This window comes from Neophocaena asiaeorientalis, unplaced genomic scaffold (assembly GCF_003031525.2).
Source record: "Neophocaena asiaeorientalis asiaeorientalis breed wild unplaced genomic scaffold, Neophocaena_asiaeorientalis_V1.1 scaffold106, whole genome shotgun sequence".
Classification (NCBI taxonomy): Eukaryota; Metazoa; Chordata; class Mammalia; order Artiodactyla; family Phocoenidae; genus Neophocaena; species Neophocaena asiaeorientalis.
The window spans coordinates 1,310,589-1,328,248 of record NW_020172597.1 but is presented as its reverse complement, the minus strand read 5'-3'; the positions used below and the strand labels follow the sequence as shown (position 1 = coordinate 1,328,248).

The 17,660-nt window shown below is 53.9% G+C and overlaps 1 protein-coding gene across 2 annotated transcripts in view; it reads left to right on the top strand.

Annotated features, from left to right (window-relative positions):
- GRIK3 (glutamate ionotropic receptor kainate type subunit 3) overlaps positions 1 to 17,660 on the top strand; it is a 230,522-nt gene that overhangs the window by 172,072 nt on the left and 40,790 nt on the right. For both annotated transcript variants that reach the window (XM_024738787.1, XM_024738788.1), the window contains exons 6-9: positions 1,053 to 1,226; positions 1,972 to 2,115; positions 7,646 to 7,753; positions 11,050 to 11,163. In XM_024738787.1, the coding sequence (XP_024594555.1) occupies positions 1,053 to 1,226; positions 1,972 to 2,115; positions 7,646 to 7,753; positions 11,050 to 11,163 (540 nt within the window). The remainder of the gene's footprint in view (positions 1 to 1,052; positions 1,227 to 1,971; positions 2,116 to 7,645; positions 7,754 to 11,049; positions 11,164 to 17,660) is intronic.

Genomic DNA, 17,660 nt, shown 5'->3' with positions numbered 1-17,660 from the left:
CCCCCCCCCCCTTTCCCTTTGCCCCCTGCCCTCCCCAGCTCACCGTGCCCCAGAGCTAAAGCTGGCAGGAGGGGCTGAAGCTGGGCTGCCCCCGTGCATTAAGGCCTGTCTTCTTGGCTTTTAGGCCACCGCACCAGACGGGACATGACCTGGCCCGCAGACAGACAGACTGACTGCTCCTAGGAGGCAGGGGGTGAGGGGGCCTGGCTGATGATGTGGGGCAAGGGTAGAGAAGAGGACAGCTATACTCCTTCAGTCTCAGGCAGAAAAGACTATTTTAATTTAATTCTTTTATCCAAGTGTAGTTGATTTACAGTGTTGTATAAGGTGTACAGCAAAGTGATTCAGTTATGCATGTATATCTATATATCTGTTCTTTTTCAGATTCTTTTCCATTGTAGGTTATTACGATGTTGAGTATAGGTCCCTGTGCTCTACAGTAGGTCCTTGTTGATTATCTGTTTTATATACAGTAGTGTGTATCTGTTACTCCCAAACTCCTCATTTATCCCTCCCCCACCTTTCCCTTTGGTAACCCTAAGTTTGTTCTCAGAAGAGACTGTTTTCAAATACCCTCTCTGGGGGGATAAAATCCTCCCTTCACCCTCCCTCTGGGTAACTTGGAGATGCCCAGACGCAATGCCCTTTGTCTTCCCAAAGCGGACGTCCCCCATCAGAGGATGACGGTCATGACCATTATCAAGTTCCTTTTCTGTTCCAGGCTGGGCATTTGATGTCTACTGCTTCACTGGGGCCTAAAGAGGAGGCATGATCCCCATTTTGTAGATGAAGAAACAGGCTGAGCAGTGTGTCTGAGGTCCAGCAGAGTAAGTGGGGTCAGCCACCAGGCAGACTGGCTGGACTCCTCCACGCTCAAGTGGACTCCAAGCGCAGTGCTCCCATGGGTGCTCCATCCTCACTGCTGAGCCTCACCTCCACAGGGCTCTGCAGGGAGCTGCAGCTGCTCTGGGGCCCCAGTAGGGAGTGTGGGAGGTGAGGCTGGAACTCACAGCCAGCCCACACCTTTGTTTACTGAAACTCTCTCTGTCAAGGATCTTTATGCATTAGACCTGGAGCCCTACCGCTACTCAGGGGTGAACCTGACGGGATTCCGGATCCTCAACGTGGACAACCCCCATGTCTCGGCCATCGTGGAGAAGTGGTCCATGGAGCGGCTGCAGGCGGCTCCCCGGGCAGAGTCTGGCCTGTTGGATGGAGTGATGATGGTACTGCAGCCGGGAGGGCCAGACCTGGGGGCTCCCCTCCCTCCCTCCTTCCCATCATTCCTTCCTCCACCCCTCTGTTCCTCCCTCCCTCTTTCCATTCCTTTTCCTTCCTTCCTCCCTTCTTTCCTTCCTTCCTCCCTTCTTCCCTTCCTTCCTCCCTTCATTCCTTCCTTCCTTCCTCCCTCCCTCCCTCGCTCCTCCCTCTCCTCCTCCCTTCCTTCTCTCCTTCTTCCCTGTTTCTTTTTTCCCTCCCACCACTTTCCTTCTTAAGACCTGCCCTGTATCTGCCAGACCTTAGGCCAGGGGCCAGGGACACAAAGGAATCAGACAGAGTCCCACCCCAAGTGTGGGAGTGCAGGCATGGAAACAGATGGTTACAGAGAGTAGGAATAAGGACTAGTGGGTGCTGGGCAAGGGGGACTTTCAGTTGTGGCTGGCAGGAGGCCGGAAAGCTGAAGGTGTGCGTAGGGGCAGGCAATAGCAGGGACAACGGCACAGGGTGGCAGGGCCTGGCAGAGAAGGTCTGAGCTGCAGAGGGAGGGAGTCCGGTGTCTGCAGAGCTGCAGAGGCAATCCGAGCTTGGCTTCTCACTCCGAGCAGGGACGGTCACCTCCAGGGTCTCAGGGCCTTTCCCTCACCAGGACCCCCTTGCCTCTGGTCGGGGAGGAGAAGGGAGACAGGGCAGGGTGGGCTGAGGACTCTCGGGCCCGAGCTACTCTCAGGCAACCCTGGGCCTCCCCTCCAGACTGACGCGGCCTTACTGTACGACGCCGTCCACATCGTGTCCGTGTGCTACCAGCGGGCACCCCAGATGACCGTGAACTCCCTGCAGTGCCATCGGCACAAGGCGTGGCGCTTTGGCGGCCGCTTCATGAACTTCATCAAGGAGGTGAGTGCCCCCCACTCACCAGGACGGCACCAAGGCCATCTCCTGGGGGCCGCAGAGCAGTCAAGGGCCCAAGTTTGGGAGTCAGACAGCACTGATCTCCAATCCACGTGAACTTGGGCCAGTTGCCTCACATCTCTGAGCCTGTTTCCTAGGGTGAAAATGGGCTCAATAGGGACCAATCTAAGAGGATGACTAAGGGGCTGAGTCTTTGGCATATAGTACGTGTTCAGTGGGTGGTCGGCATTGTCAGCAGGACAAAGAGCGGGCTTTAAATTACAACAGATGAGGGTCTTTGCCTCCAGCTGTGTGACCTCAGGCAATCTCGGGAAACTTGCTGAGCCTTGGTTGCCTCATGCGGATGCTGTGAAGACGAAATGAGGCACCATGTGGACAGTGCTTAGTCCTGAGGGCAGAGGAGGCCCATCGGCCAACTTCCCAGCCAGGGTCCCTGCTGGGACCCGGCTCTCCTGGCACCATGGCAACCATGAAGAAGTCCCATCCATGGAGCTGATTCAAAGGAACCAGAGAGCAGGAGCTGTCCTGCCACTGAGAGGATGACCATGGAAATACACAGTGCCGAAGTTTAGCTTCAGACTCTCCATCACTGTTGTCCTTATGGATGGTAGAGTTTATTGTCCACATTTTACAGATGGGGATGCTCAGGCCTGGGCTTGTACCCTGGCTCCATCACAACGAGCTGTGTGACTTTGGGTGAGATGATTAGCTCTTTGATCCCCAGTTTCCTCAACTGTAAAAGAGATATAGTAAGAGTTCCTGCCGCAAAGCATTGTTGAAAAAAACAGGGTGAAAAACTATGTGCGAAGCATGTAGCCCAAGGCTAGGCAGAGTCAAGTCCCAGTAATGGTAGGTGAGGAAGGCTCAGGGGGCCGAGATCTAGGCAGGGTTACTCTGGGTCAGAGGGAGTGACCTGTCCAGGGCAACAACAAGTGCAGTTAGGGGAAGCCCTCTAGGAGGGCTCCATATAGACCACCTCTTTGCAGCCATCACGATGGACCAGGAATGAAGCAGGCTGCTTTGAGAGTTCATTCATTTATTCACTACCTATTTGTGCAGGTCTGCTGGGTGGCCGGCACTGAGCCATGCGCTGGGGATCCAATGGGGCTAAAACAGACGGGCCCCTGCACGGACAGAGCTCACCGCCTAGGGAGACGTCCATCAAGTCATCCCATTAATGAACGTAATCCCATATGCAAAGGAAGGCAACACAGTGAGGGTAAATAGCAAAGAAACCCACCAGTCAGCAGACAGAGCAGCTTGTCCGGAGGCCCCAGTTCACCATGACTGCTTGGGACGAGGCCAGTGACACCTCCTGTGTTTTAGAAAGACACTAAAAGGCATACAGCTTTAGAGTCTGATGCGCTGCCTTTGGGCTTTTCTCTGCCTCTTCCCAGCTGTGCGGCTTTACATAAATTCCTGGACATTCCCGAGTGTTAGTTGCCTCACCTGGCAAACACCAGCTAGTAGTCATCATGAGGGAGCACTTGTATCCTTGGCACCAGTCCCCTCAGCCCTAGAAGGGGCTCCAGTATCAGATGTTATGGTAGAAGAGGACCATGAGAGTCCCTTCTCATCCTACCCCTCAGAACTGCGGAGGAAGTCTGATTGTCCGATGCCCTGAGCGAGGCCTGGCTGGCCTGGGCAATCATCGGCTTGTTCTCTGGGAACTCGAAAGCCTGATTTCCAGCCCCGTGAGCCTCCTTCCTCGGCAGGCTCCAACCCAGTAGCTAGAGGTTGGCATGGGTTTCTCAGTGACGGAGCCCACAACCCTAGGACCCTTAGGAGCCAGACGTAAGTGTCTTTGAAGCTTAACTACTTTTTAGCTGTGTGGCCTTAGGTAAGCTCCTGAACCTCTCTGTGCTGCAGGTCCTCCTGAGCAATGGAGATAATAGCAGGTCTGTTATAGGTGTGAGTGAGTTGTGGTGTGTGAAGCACTTAGGACAACGCCTGGCACAGAGAAAGTGCCAAGCTGATTGGCTGCCTTACTATTATTTCTATCATCACGACTGTCGTCGCTCTGGCTTCTTGCTCCCTGGTGGGTTTCCAGCTAAAGAGGACCTCCAGGCCCGAGCTTCGGTGACGTCCCCTACCCATTCACCCTTGCCCCCCGCAGCGCTCGAGGCTCAGTCCTGAATCCCTAAAGGGAGCAGATGAGTCACTGTCGTGCCACAGAAAGAGTAGCCTCCCTCTCCACCCCCCCCGCCACCCGGCACCTGCACCCACCGGCCCACACTGGCATACCTGACCCTCCTGTTTCCTGGCCCCGGCCCAGTGAACAGCCCTTACCACTCACTCTTCTTCACAGAGTCCTTTCACAAACAACTTCGTCTCCAGTCCATTTTAGGGAAGTGGAGACCGAGGTCCAGAGCAGCTGCGGGGCTCCCTCATGGCCCTACAGCTGGCCACCCCCGGGACCCAGGTACCCTGCCTGAGCCCAGTACACCGTCTTCCCTCAGACCATTCCCAAGTTGCCTGTCTCCCCATCTGCCTGCGTGACAGTAAATCATTTTAAAGACTTGGCATTTCCGAGAGGAGCTGGAAAATACCAGGCCGGAGTTCAGAGTGTGTGAAGCATCTTTCATTTAGCAAGTCCTGCGTGGCAGCTGGAAGGGGCGGGAGGGCTGGGAAATGTCACGGGGAGGAGCTGCCAGCGGCTCCCTGCCCTGGCCCTGCCCCTGCCCGACTGCCCACAGACAGGCCACGCACCTGCTGACATTTAATTCCTCTGTAGCTGACAGGGAGGAAGGCTCCCCTCCAGTGCAGGTTTGAAGACACCTGCTGTGATTTCCCTGGGGGCTGAGAAGTAGCCCAAGGGAGGAGGGGCCCCAGGCAGAGGAGGGGGAAGGCAGAGGGGCTGGGGAGCCAGCCTCAAGGAAGCTGAGCCTCCCTGTGAAGTCATAAACAGTGGCCTTCACCATCACCGATGCATTTTTTTAATTGAAGTAAAATAATGTATAACATTATGTAAGTTTCAGGTGTACAACGTTATAGTTCCACATCTGTATACATTACACAGCGATCACTGCTGAAGGTCTAGTTACCATCCATCACCATACAGTTGACCCCTCCGCCCTGTGTGCCCATCCCCCACCCCCCTTCCCCACTGGTAACCACCAATCTGCTCTCTGAGTCAGATGCATCTTTAAATCTCCATCCTCAACCCCAATCTCCAGCTCCCTGGGCTTCATAAACTCTCCCCAGTCAACTTGGGCATGATGACCTCAGCTCTTCAGCTCCACTGAGCTCAGTGAGAATCTGCCCGGCACCACCATTACTTGGGACCCACAGAGCTCAGTCCCTCTTCGAGCCTCAGTGGCCATGACTGTAAAATGGGGGCAATCATGACACCCACCTTGCAGGACTGTGATGTGAGGTGGGTGAGCTCATGCAGGGAAGCTAATCACGGATGAGCCTTCTGTGATAGGGTTTCTCCTGAGGCCTCAGGCCATGGCCCAACTGACCATCCCTCCCCCTCCAGCCAAGGAAGCCCTATGGAAGGAAGCTGACTAAGGAAAAATAATAGCTGGGGTTGTATATGCCAGGCACTGTGCTAAGCCCTTTATGCACTTTTGTTACCACCCGTGAAATAGGTCATTTTCCTCTTCCCGAAGCTCAGAGAGGTTGGATGCTTTGTGCAAAGCACTCCTTCCATCCCCTTTTGATTTCCAGCATCCTGGAACCCTCCTAGGCGTGCCCCTCTGCCTGAGCTAATATAACACATGCCTGTCTACACGCTAATACACAAGACTTGACAGTGCCGGACAGCTGCCCGAGTGCTCGGAGATTCCCGTGGGTTTTTGTTTTGTTTTGTTTTGTTTTGTTTGCCGTACACGGGACTCTCACTGTTGTGGCCTCTCCCGTTGCGGAGCACAGGCTCCGGACGCGCAGGCTCAGTGGCCATGGCTCACGGGCCCAGCCGCTCCGCGGCATGTTGGATCCTCCCGGACCGGGGCACGAACCGGTGTCCCCTGCATCGGCAGGCGGACTCTCAACCACTGTGCCACCAGGGAAGCCCTCCCGTGGGTTTTAATGTGGAATCTATAGATAGGCCTCCAGGAATCTGGAAACCCGTGAACTTGTGGGTCATATTGTGAGTGCAAGGGGAACCTCCAGCCACGGAGAGGCTCTGGAGCCTTCTCCAGAATCTGCAAGGTTCACGACCCCAGTGGGATGAGGACCCCACGGGGCCCACATGCCAAGGCTGCTGTGGAGGCTTCATGAGGCGAGCAGTGTGAAGCACCTTGTATCACTAACGCTATGGGCCTGCAGGCAAGGTGTTATCTAGAAGGGGAGTCGGCAAGCTTTTTCTATAAAAAGGGTCAGGTAGTAAATATTTTGGACTTTGCAGACCAGTCTCTATTGCAACTATTCAACTGCAAAGTTGCAGCTCAAAAGCCGTCAAAGACAATAGGTAAACCCTATGGGCGTGACTGTGATCTCATAAACTGTTTACAAAAACAGGCAGTGGGGCTTCCCTGGTGGCGCAGTGGTTGAGAGTCCGCCTGCCGATGCAGGGGACGCGGGTTCGTGCCCCGATCCGGGAAGATCCCACATGCCGCGGAGCGGCTGGGCCCGTGAGCCATGGCCACTGAGCCTGTGCGTCCAGCGCCTGTGCTCTGCAACGGGAGAGGCCACAACAGTGAGAGGCCCGCATACCGAAAAAAAAAAAAAACAGGCAATGGGCCTATTTGGGCTTTGACCCATAGTTTGCCAACCCATGCTTTAGAAGATGGAGCCCTTCTTAGTTTGGGTCCTGTACCTTCTCTGAACCTCTGCCTGCCTCTCTCTCTGTTAATGATGCTAAAGGCAAGAAAAAGTAGCAAAAGTACCATTTATTCAGGTCTTAGGTTGTACCAGGCACTGTTCTCCATTTTTCAAGGGACTTAACTCATTTCGCCCTCATAGCATTTTGGTAAGATGGGTAATATTATTAGTTCCATTTTACAGATGAGGAAACTGAGGCAGTGGGGTGAAATGAAATCCCAGGTCCAACTGGGGTTGGACCCTGTATTCTGACCCCAGTTTTTAACCAGGGCATGGGTGGAGCAGGGGCAGGGGTGGGAGACCTTCTCTGTCACCCCCGGCTCTCTGGGGGCTACTCCCAAGTGTTTGGTCCTACAGCCAGAGCTGGCTTGGCCCCTTGGCTTTCTGCCCCTCAGCAGGTCTCGCCTGCCGCGGCCTGCCTGCCTGCCTCCCTGCCCGTCTCTGGGGACCCAACATGGACTCCCCCTTCTCGTGGCTTCAAGTCGGGGGCTCATCTGAGCGCATCTATGATCGGTGTTGTACATGAGAAGGTGCGAGTGTAAAGCTGGCTGAAGAGCATAATAGAATTTATGGAAATTGCTGGCTCGTACCACAGCCCTAGCAATGATGGAGGTGATTATTAATTAATCATGGTCTTGGGGGAACAGTATCAGTGCAAGGAGTAATTAAAATGAAGCATTGTACAGTTGTACGGAATGATGATTTATGAGCCCGAGGAATTGCTGCTCTGCCCTCTCCCCTCCGGCAGGCTCAATGGGAAGGATTAACGGGAAGGATTGTTTTCAACAAAACCAGTGGCTTACGGATGGATTTCGATCTGGACATCATCAGCCTGAAGGAAGATGGCCTAGAGAAGGTGTGTGGGCTCAGGAGTGGGAGGGTAGGCCAACAAGCAGAGGCTCTTTAAATCCCCTACAATAGACCCCAGGCAGAGACCCAGAGCGAGGGGGCAAGACCCAGTCCATCTGCCCCCTTGGGACTCAACATGACCCAGTGTGGCCAGTGCCTTGGGCCATCAGAGAACATGAAGGCCGTCTCAGACTGGAGGGGTGCAGAACCCAGTGGCCTGTCCATGGCAGATACCCAAACCATCACCCTGTGAGCAAGGGCCATCAGAGATGCTTACCCTGGAAAGGAGATGAGAGGCTCAAGGGGCAGACAGACTAAGTCCCTGCAGGGCTGTCATGGGGCAGAGGGACACACGTGTCCTTAGGTAAGAGAAACTTTCTAATGACCAGGGGATGCCTGCATGGGGAGTAATGAGCTCGCTGTCACTGGAGGCATTTAAGCAAAGATTGAACAAAGCGATTGCTTGTCTGGGGGACTGGAGGTGATTCTTGCTCTTGGAGAGAGGTTGAAGCACGTGGATTCTGAACTCCCCACTGTATGCTTCTAAGGCCTCTGCGATTCCGGGGAATTTCAATGCGGAAAGCAAGCCCGCGGGGCTGGGCCTCCCATCTGGCTACCATAGAAATGTTTGTAACGGGGCCGATGCTGATCCCTGGGAACCTGCAGCATATTCTGACAAGGTCAGGTTGCTGACCTGAGAAGGGAATTTCACATTAGCCCCTGATTCTCAGCATCCCCTGGGACCTCGGAGCTAGGGGCTCAGCCACACCCTCTCCCACAGCAGGCTGGTCTCTGGGAGCCACCAGGGCACCTCTCCAGCCCTGGGAGAGGGGGGTGTCTAAAATGCAAAGAGGCCAGAAGTGAAGTGGCCACCCCTGATCCTTCAGGAACCCTTGATTCCTCTGCTCTCCTCCTCTGCCCTCTCTGGTCCGGGCCTCTTCCTTGGATTATTTTAACCCCCCAACCTGGCTTCCCACCTCCACTCCCGGGCCCTCCAGCCATCCTGAGTGTACACACAGATGAAGCTCTATCCTGCCCTGGGACTGAGCTTGGCTCCCCAGTGCCAAGGCATTCAGTATCAGTCCCTCACCCGGCCTTGAAGGCTCTCCAGGAAACGCCCCGGTTGCCTCTCCAGGCCTAGTCTCCACTGCCCCACCCACAAACGTTCCCCATGGCCCAGTCATACCCACTCCCTCCTGCACTTCCAGGCCTTTGCCCTTGCGAGCTCCCCAGTTGCACGAGTAGCCTGTTTCCTTGGTTTATTCCCACAGTCATGGACCTGGCTCTGCCTGTGTTGCACTTTGTGGCCGAGGTGACTTCCTTCGATCCTGAGTTTCCCACAGACCCATGGGGCCACCGTGCTGGGGCCGGGTGGCCAGGGCAACCACTCTTCTGCAACTCTTTCAGCCACTTACAGCATCAGTCCCTTAAGGACAGGCGCTGTGCCCTCTGCTCCTAAGATGATCGCGGCCTGTTCGTCCAACCCTATTCAAACTGTAGCTTATCAAGCACTCTGCTAGCTCCTATTTAAACTCCTGCAGTGCTAGGGAGCCCCCTTCCTCCTCTGGCAGGACTACTGCAATAGTTGTCACTCAGTCTATCTCAGTCGCTGTCTCAGCTCTCCATCTCTGGGGATAGCCTAAAATTCTAAGGATGGCAATTAGATGGCAGGTATGCCACCACCTCCCACTCCTGCGCCTGTGGCAGGCATCAGTAGTTGCCCATCAGAGCACCCTTGCCATCTGAGCCTACCCGCAGCTCCCACCAGCCCTCCGGCAACGACACAAATCAACCACAGCTAATACTCGAGAAAAACTCTTTACTATACCTAGACACAGGTGACCAGATTGAGGGCGGAGAGCCTCTGAAGACTGGGTCCTCCTCAGTCTTAACTGTTCTCGCAACCCCACGGCACCTGGTGTCCAGCAGGTCCTGCAGTTGGAGCTCAGTAGATGCTTGCTGGGGTGAGGGCTCCTGCTGGTCACTTGGCCGCCAGCCAGCTGTCTGTTGTGCGCCTCCTGCACCCAGGCCCGCCGCTAGGGTCCCTCGTGCTGGGCTGGGCTCTGAGCTCAGCCCCCTTGAGAGAAGAGCCTCTTTGACGCTGTCTGCTTGTCTGCTCTCCTCTTGGCTCTGGGGGCAGGGTCTGCACAGACAGAGTTGCTGCCCGGAGAGGGTGCTGAGCCCCCAAACACAGCTGCTCTGCCTCTCATCACTTCTGTTTGCTAAGTCGGGTCATAACTGATCCAGCCAGCTCCAGCCGGTGGCTTGGGGGGATTCAGGCAGAATTACGCAAGCATAATTACATGTCTCTCTGCTATGCATAGCTCTCTTAATGGGATGTTTGCATTCGGCCTCCCTGTTTAATTGATTAAGTTTCCTGAGTACCCCACCCCAACTGGGACAAGGACAGAATGGGCAGGCCAGAACCTTCCTTGAGAGAGAGGAACTGCGATGGACACAGAGCTGGGCAGAGTTGGGTCCCAGAGGATCTTCAATAGGCCCAGGGCTTTAGAACGATTTGTAAACTTGATTTTCCCTTGCTTCCCTCCAGCCCCAGGCCTCGTATCCACAAGGGCACCATGCGGACAGAGATTACGCCACCTCGGCCAGAGTGTCTGCCACCATTAGGTGTAAAACCACAAAGCAAACTGCCTTCTAACCGAGTGGCATCCAGTGCCCCCAGTGAGGGTTTTCTACTCCATTCTGCCCCAAAATAGCTGCAAAGACCAGCGTCCTGCTACGCCTGCCTTCGTGCACGTTACATATCTCGTTGTCCTTCCACAGATGCCTAGGAAACATCTCCCTCGCTCCAGGCCCTGTCCTGGGCTTTGGAGGGCATCTGGCCCCAGAGCTGGCACACGCTGAGACCCAGTGAGCAGCTGGGTGCCCAGGTCTTCCCCAGGAGGCGGGAGGCCCCCCAGGCTCAGGGTGACTCTGTCCCAGGGCAGGACCTGGCCCTAACCCTAACTGACTTCCTCATGGCGTCTGCTCCATCCCAGGCTGGCTTCCACTGTGCTCCCTGGGCCGTCTTTATGTTCATTTTCTCCCTCTGCATTTTCCCTTCCAGCTGTGACGGGTTTGCTAGCAATTGGGGAGGTGGCAGAATTCAGGAGACTGGACACCTTGGGGGCTTCCTCTGGGAAGGAGGGAGGCAGCAGGGTTGCCAGAAATGTTGGCTCGAAACACATTAGCAATGACGATACTCATGAAGGATGGGAAGGAGACGAGGAGGTTGCTGGCGTGGAGAAAGGATGGAGAGACCACGGACTCAGCCTCCTGTTCTCCATCTGTCTGTCCATCCAGGTTGGGGTGTGGAGTCCTGCCGAGGGGCTTAACATCACGGAGGTTGCCAGAGGCCGAGGCCCTAACGTCACCGACTCTCTGACGAACAGGTCCCTTATCGTCACCACTGTGCTGGTAAGAGCTGCAGCCCTGCAAAAGGGGCTGTGAGCTGGGGCGGGCTGGCCATCGGGGTTGGAAAGACCTCTCCATCACCCCACCCAGCACAGGCCAGGCATCTCTTATGAGGCTGCTGGGAGGCTGGAAGATGGGGGAGGAAGGTGGAAACATTGAGGGTCCCTCAGAAAGCCCCCAGCGAGCAGATGGGAGACAGCAACGCTGCTCGTGGCCACAGGCCAGAGACCCCAGGAGGTGGCTGTGAGCGGCCTCTTCCCAAAGGCAGAGCAGGCCAGCCCTCCTGCCTGTCTGGGACCTGCTTGGCCAGCCCTGCTGCAGAGGCCTGTGTGTTTGCATCTCACTCTCACCCAGTCCCTGAGCCCCTGATGCCGATAGGAGCTGTGATGGGTAGAAGGAAGGAGGGGTAACCTTTCTTCTGCACCAGGACTTGGGGTCCACCTCTTCCACCCCAGTTCCCAGGAAAAAGGCCCTTCCCACTGGTCCCCCCAGCCTGGCAGGTGCTGGGAGCCCACACACGTGCCACCGCCCACAGTGTCCTGTCCCGAGTGCTCCTGGCCACGGCTATGACCTTTCTCCCTGCCACCCTCCCTCCACTGCCCAGGACTGAATAGTGCTTCCTTCTTCTGACCATTTCAACCCAAGGAATGGCTTTTGGGGTCTCCCAGGCTCTGTGAGTCTTGAAACTCAGGGCGAGCAGAAGGACACCCAGGCTGCTGGCCTCCTTTGGCCAGTTCTGTGCCCGCTCCACGTGTACCAGCCCCACCTGGAAGGCCTCCAAGGTGTCCGGAGGCTCAGGACTCACCCTCTCAGAGACGTAGCACTGCTCTTGGGGCCCAAGCTGAGCCATGTAGTGGGGAGGCAGCCTGATCACAGCCCGGTGGATTCTGACCAAAGGCCCTTCGAGGACAATTTTGGCCCCGGTCAGCTTCTCCTTATAATGAAGCAAATATGATTGTCAGGACCATGTGCTGAGGTCACTCTATACCAAAAAAGGGAGCTCAAGCTGGTTTGGCCAGGCCCTACTGGACGGTCCTATGCCTTCCCTCTAAGGCCAGGTATGTGCTCAGTGGCTGGGTGGCAGACACCATGGAGGAAGAAGGGTTGTAATAGCTAAACCCCACCCTCCCAAGAATCCAGTGAGCAGCAGACTCCAGGGGCACCATCAGCTTCCAGGGAGCAATTGTAGCCTATGGCTGTCATCCCCAGTCTCCAGGCTTATGACTATTAAGAGGATCCACGTTAAAGCTGATGGAGACCTAGCAATTCTGAACATGCTGCTGATAGAGCCAGAAGGAGATGGCTGGGGAGACACCTCTCCACACCCACCTTTTGGGAGTGAGACCCTCACTGGCATCTTCCCCAAAACCAGACATCCTGCCTGCCTGATTGACATTTTGTTAACTAAAAATATATAAATATCAAGCTATAAAACCAGTAAGTCAAAAGATCTCATCAGGAACAGGGGTAAAAATTGTAAAAACAAAAAATTTAAAGAAAAATAAAATAAGGATGTAGTATACGACATGGAGGTTATAGCCAATATTTTATAATAACTATAAATGGAGTATAACCTTTAAAACTCGTGAATCACTATATTGTACACCTATAACATAATAAAAAATAAATGAAAAAGAATAAAGCAAAAAATAAAGATTAAAAAGACATGAAAAGAGCAAAGGGATTAGAAGGAAGTGTGATGAGCAATTAAAGGAATATTAATGTGGATAAAGATAGAAAAGATAAAAGGAAAGTTGAAAGAGAACAAAATATAGGTGAAAAGGAAAATAATAAAGAGAAAAATGAAAACAAGGAATGAAACTAAAAGGAAAGCTACCAAGACAGACAAAAAAATAAAATAAATAATTAACAGCTCTGGCTAGAGAAGGTGAAGAATGTAAACCCAAAATGTCAGAAAGCAAAAGGATAAAAGTGTGAGAAAAGCTAAACTATAAAAGGGTAAAAATAAACTAATAAAAAGGTGGTCAAAGATTAAAAGCAGAGCTGCATACAATGTGAGATATAAAGAAAACACTTTTCAGAAGACGAGATTGAAAAAAGGTAAAACGGATGTGCTCAGAGAGATTAGGAGAGATAATTAAATGAGCTGAGTTGATTCAGCCACAAAACAATACTCTAACGGTAAGAGGGGAGCTAAAGATAATATACCAAAAGGATGCAAAATACACACACCTTCAGTGACCACAGGGTTAAATTTTATTAAAGTGACAGCAGCCCGGTTTCAAGGGCATAAGACCCTTTTGCAAAGCCACAGGGGATTTATCTACACCTGCAGAGGTAGAATCGTGCAGCTATTCTGTGCTCTTCTCACAGTTTCTTGGACAATACTGGAAGCTTCTTGCAAAGGTCCCGACCTGCTGCACTCAGTTGCTCACTGAGGGCCCCGCCCACATCGTCCAGCTGGCTCTCAGCACCCCCAAGGAAGGAGAGAAGCCCCATTGGCTGGCAGCCTGGATGCAGCTCCATCGGTTCCCCTGCCCTTCATCTGGGCAAACGTGAGCCCAGCAGCTCTTGGCGACATGCAAGTGTGACCAGGACACAAGGGCCAGACTGTGACGGTTAAGAGACTCAGACCTTTGGGTCTGAGTCCCAGCTTTACTGTCCACTAGCTGTGCGACCCTGGAAAGCTGCTTAGTCATTTGGTGTCTCTGTTCCCCATCTGCGAAAGAGAGGTGATAATAATTGTCCTTAGTTCATGGAGTTGAGAGGATGAATGATTGATTCGGGTTTTAAGTAAGCAGAATGAGAGTTCTAGAGAAAACCTCTGCTTCCGACCACAACCAGGGCCCTGAACTTCACTGAAGATCGACCCCTGACCATGGTCACAGAGCTTATCTCTGTCAGGGTGCATTATAAACTCTGAGCTTGGATTTGAATGTCTTTAAGGTGTGGTGGGCATTCCCTGGCTCACCACAGACCCCACCATTCCATACTGCTTACTCCTGGCTGCTTCTTATACAGGCATTTCCTGACCGGTCCCTGCAGGCGCTAGGGTTTGTGACCTCCTGAGCCCCTCGTAGCTCTAATCTCCTGCTGATACATAAAACTCCACATCCCAACCGCCACCTCAAGGTCTGAGCCCTTGACCCTGACACTGTGATAATCCCCTACCCCTGGACTCCTTTGCCTTGACCTCTGACATGGCTGCTGACCCACTTGAAGCAGATGTCCCACCATCCTAACCCCATTATGCAGGGTCAGATACTCGTATGGTCTGGGAGTGACCCATGATCCAGCTTTCTCCAGCCCCACTGTCCAGAGATCATGGATGGTTGGGTCTACTTCTTCCCTGAGAGAAGCCCAGTCTTTCCCGGAGGCAGAGTGGGGACAGAGGATGTGACACACAGCCTTTACACTGGTCCCCAAGAAACTCTGTGTCCAGCTGAAAATGTCCTCGGAGTCTCCCGAAAGTCTCAGCGTGGTCTGCATGTCCCAGAGCCCTGGGAGGGGTTGGTCTGGGTACAGTGCTCTCAGCTTGGGCTTTTGGGGACAGCAGCACCAGTTGCGGGGAGTGTCCAGCCCGGCCCAGCCCAGACGCTCTGGCTGAAAACCCAACCCCAAGCTTGGCAGGCTGAAAGCAGTGCCAGCACCTCCCATGGAGAGCACTGGCCCCTGCCTCTCAGGAAGCGTGTTGTCAGGGCAACAGTGCTTTGAGTGATGGGCAGGTACCAGGCCTGGGTGCAAGAACATCCACCAGCTTTGCCCTGGAGGACAGGGCTGGACCTGAGACCCTGATGAGGGAGTCTCTCCTCCTCTTCTGGTCCCTGGAATCTGGATGCGGCAGAGAACACAGGGAGATATGGGGGCTGCCCCCAAAGTCCCCTCTCTCCTCCTCCATCCTGAATCCCGGGGTTAGGTGCTAAGGGCGCATTACCCTGGACGGACAGATGGACAGAGCCCGGACCTCGCCCTCTCTGACCCCCCAGAGCCACGGGCTCTTCCCCCTTCCTGAGGCGGAAGCAACAGCAGCAGCAGGAGGCTGGAAGCCTGCCCTCCCCACCCTCTCCCTGCCAGGCCCCAGCTTCTGCTCAGGTTCGCTCTTCCATGAGCTCGTGAAAAATCCATGCCCAAAGCTCTGCTCACACACCAAGAAAACACACTCAACTCGCTCCGGGGGGCCCTGCTTCGGAAGGTTCAGGGTTCCTGGGGCTGCTGACGTGAGCAGTGGTGTCGGCGCGCGTGTGGGCACCTGTGCAGGTGTGGGATCGGCTACACACAGGTGTCTGGACATGCACCGTCGGGTGTGTTTGTGCCATGTGCGCATTGTAACCCATTGAGGCGCAGCTGCTAGGCAGGCCGGACCTGCACACCTGGCACAAGAGAGGAGGAGTTGGGGAGACCAGGATGTGGGCTGGGAGAACCATCCCAGGCCAGGAACCACTCTAGGCTCCACCTGCTGGGAGGACTGGTCTCCTAACGCTCTGTCCTGGTTCTAACTGGCAGAAGCCGAGGCCTGGGGGCCAGGGTCCTTGGCTTCCGAGTCTGAGCAGGTCAGAACATCTGAGGATGCGGTGTATCCGTGCCAGTGGCATTGTGTGCATACACAGCGCATGCGTGTACAGGTGTGTGTTGAGATGGCCTAAGCCGGAGGGGGCCTGGGAACAGAGCTCTTAGGTAGGTAACCCTTGGCTTTCCCCACCCCCGCAAGGCACCCTCTTCCAACTCCACAGGTCCTGTCACTCGGCTCTCACGCTGGTGAAACTAGACTAAGAAACTAGACTAAAAGCCCTAGCAATGAAAAGTAGGAAAAGGTTATTTTTCTGGACTCTTGTTTCCTGTGACTTGTTGCAGAGAAATATTACCCCCATTCCTACGGCTGTTCTCCCAGAGCAATAGGAGAGAGCGAAGTTATGAAATTGAGGGCACCTTCACTGAGCAATCGATTAGCAGCCGAGAGAGCTTGTGAATTGGCTGTCTGGACATTTCCAGTAATAAATTGTGAAATAGTCCATGAATAAGTAGTTGGCGGAGTTCAGAATTACCCCCTAGGAAATGTTGCAGGTCTAGAGACACATTACCAAGGCGAGCACCGTTTTAATGCTCTGGGCTTTGGCTGTTAAATATGTATGCCATCCGCAAAGCACTTCCTGAAATTAATGGCATTTTACAGCTGCTCCAAAGGCAGCGTATTTATATGAAGATGTATAGATTCTGGGGCTGGGGTGGCTTCGCAAATGAAGTGCTAATTTTAGATAGGGCCTGGGAGGGTCTCGGAGAGAGGGTCAGGAAGTGAGCTATCTCAGGGACTTTTCCTGAAATAGCTTTCCGCTGCTAGCTATGATTTTTAACCTTTGGTGACATTGGGCATGGTCTCTAGGCTGGACAGGTCACTTCAATAACAGGTCACCCCGTGCCCAGAAAGATGATAATGATATTAATAACATAATAATAATAATATTGCAGTTTACATTTGCCAGGCCCTAAGTGCTTTTCACAGATTGACCCAACTTATCCTAACAACAATGCTGTAAGGTAGATTCTATTATTATCCCCATTTTACAGAAGGAGGTCGATTTTGCTTAGGAATCTCTATGTGGTTGGTGATTCACTGGCAAAGAAGGTACCTTCTCTTTAATTCTTTCCTTGAGCTAACATCAGGGCTACCAGGTGCCGTGGTGCAGTTCGGCCACTGCACGAGAGCCTCTGACCTAACAGTTGAGAAGGGATTGAAGCCTCACCCAGGCCCTCTCACCAGGCCCTGTGCCAAGGTTCAGGGCAGCACCATCCCAGAGATTAATTTGCACGAAGGCAGGGTCCACAATAGCCTAAGTTCCCTTCCCTCCGTGTAGTCTCAGCCCCTTCCCCGGCACCTCCTCAACTCTTTTCTCCAAACTTGTGAGCTGCTTGGTTGGAGTGGGGGATGGGAGGCACTGAGATTTAGCATGGAGTCTAGCCAAAGGACCCAGCTTTTCACCCAATTAGACTGAGAGGTGGTTTTCTCAGAACCCCTTGGGGATTCAGACACTCCCTTGCCCTTTCTCTGCAACATCCCAAAGGACTGTTGAAAACCGAGAATGAATCAGTCATGGGATGGGATTTTGAGAAGTAGCGTTGCTGGGGAACCAGGGCCAGAGGATCTAGCCCGCCCTCCGCAGCAGGAGCCTGGCAAGAGGCTGCCGGTGGGTTTCTGTGCCTGAGAACCCCTGGTGAGGGCCCTTCACTGCTCAGGGGCCCACAGTGTCAAAGGAATGGCCCCACCACTTGAGAGAATTATAACGCGCCTCCAGACGAGGTGTCTGCTCTTCTTATGGGCATGTGGGCATGTGGGCATGAGCTTCCCCACACGGGCGGATTCTGTCAGCTAAGGGTTGTCACCCATCATCTGAAGGCTCGAGGCATTCCTTCACGAAGGGGTGCCAAGGTGGCTTGGGGGAAGGTTAAGGCCCAGAAAGAGGCCAAGGAGCTACAGGCAGGAAGGACTGAGCCTGAACTCCATCAGACTATAATTCAACCCTTGTGTGACCTTGGGCAACTTACTG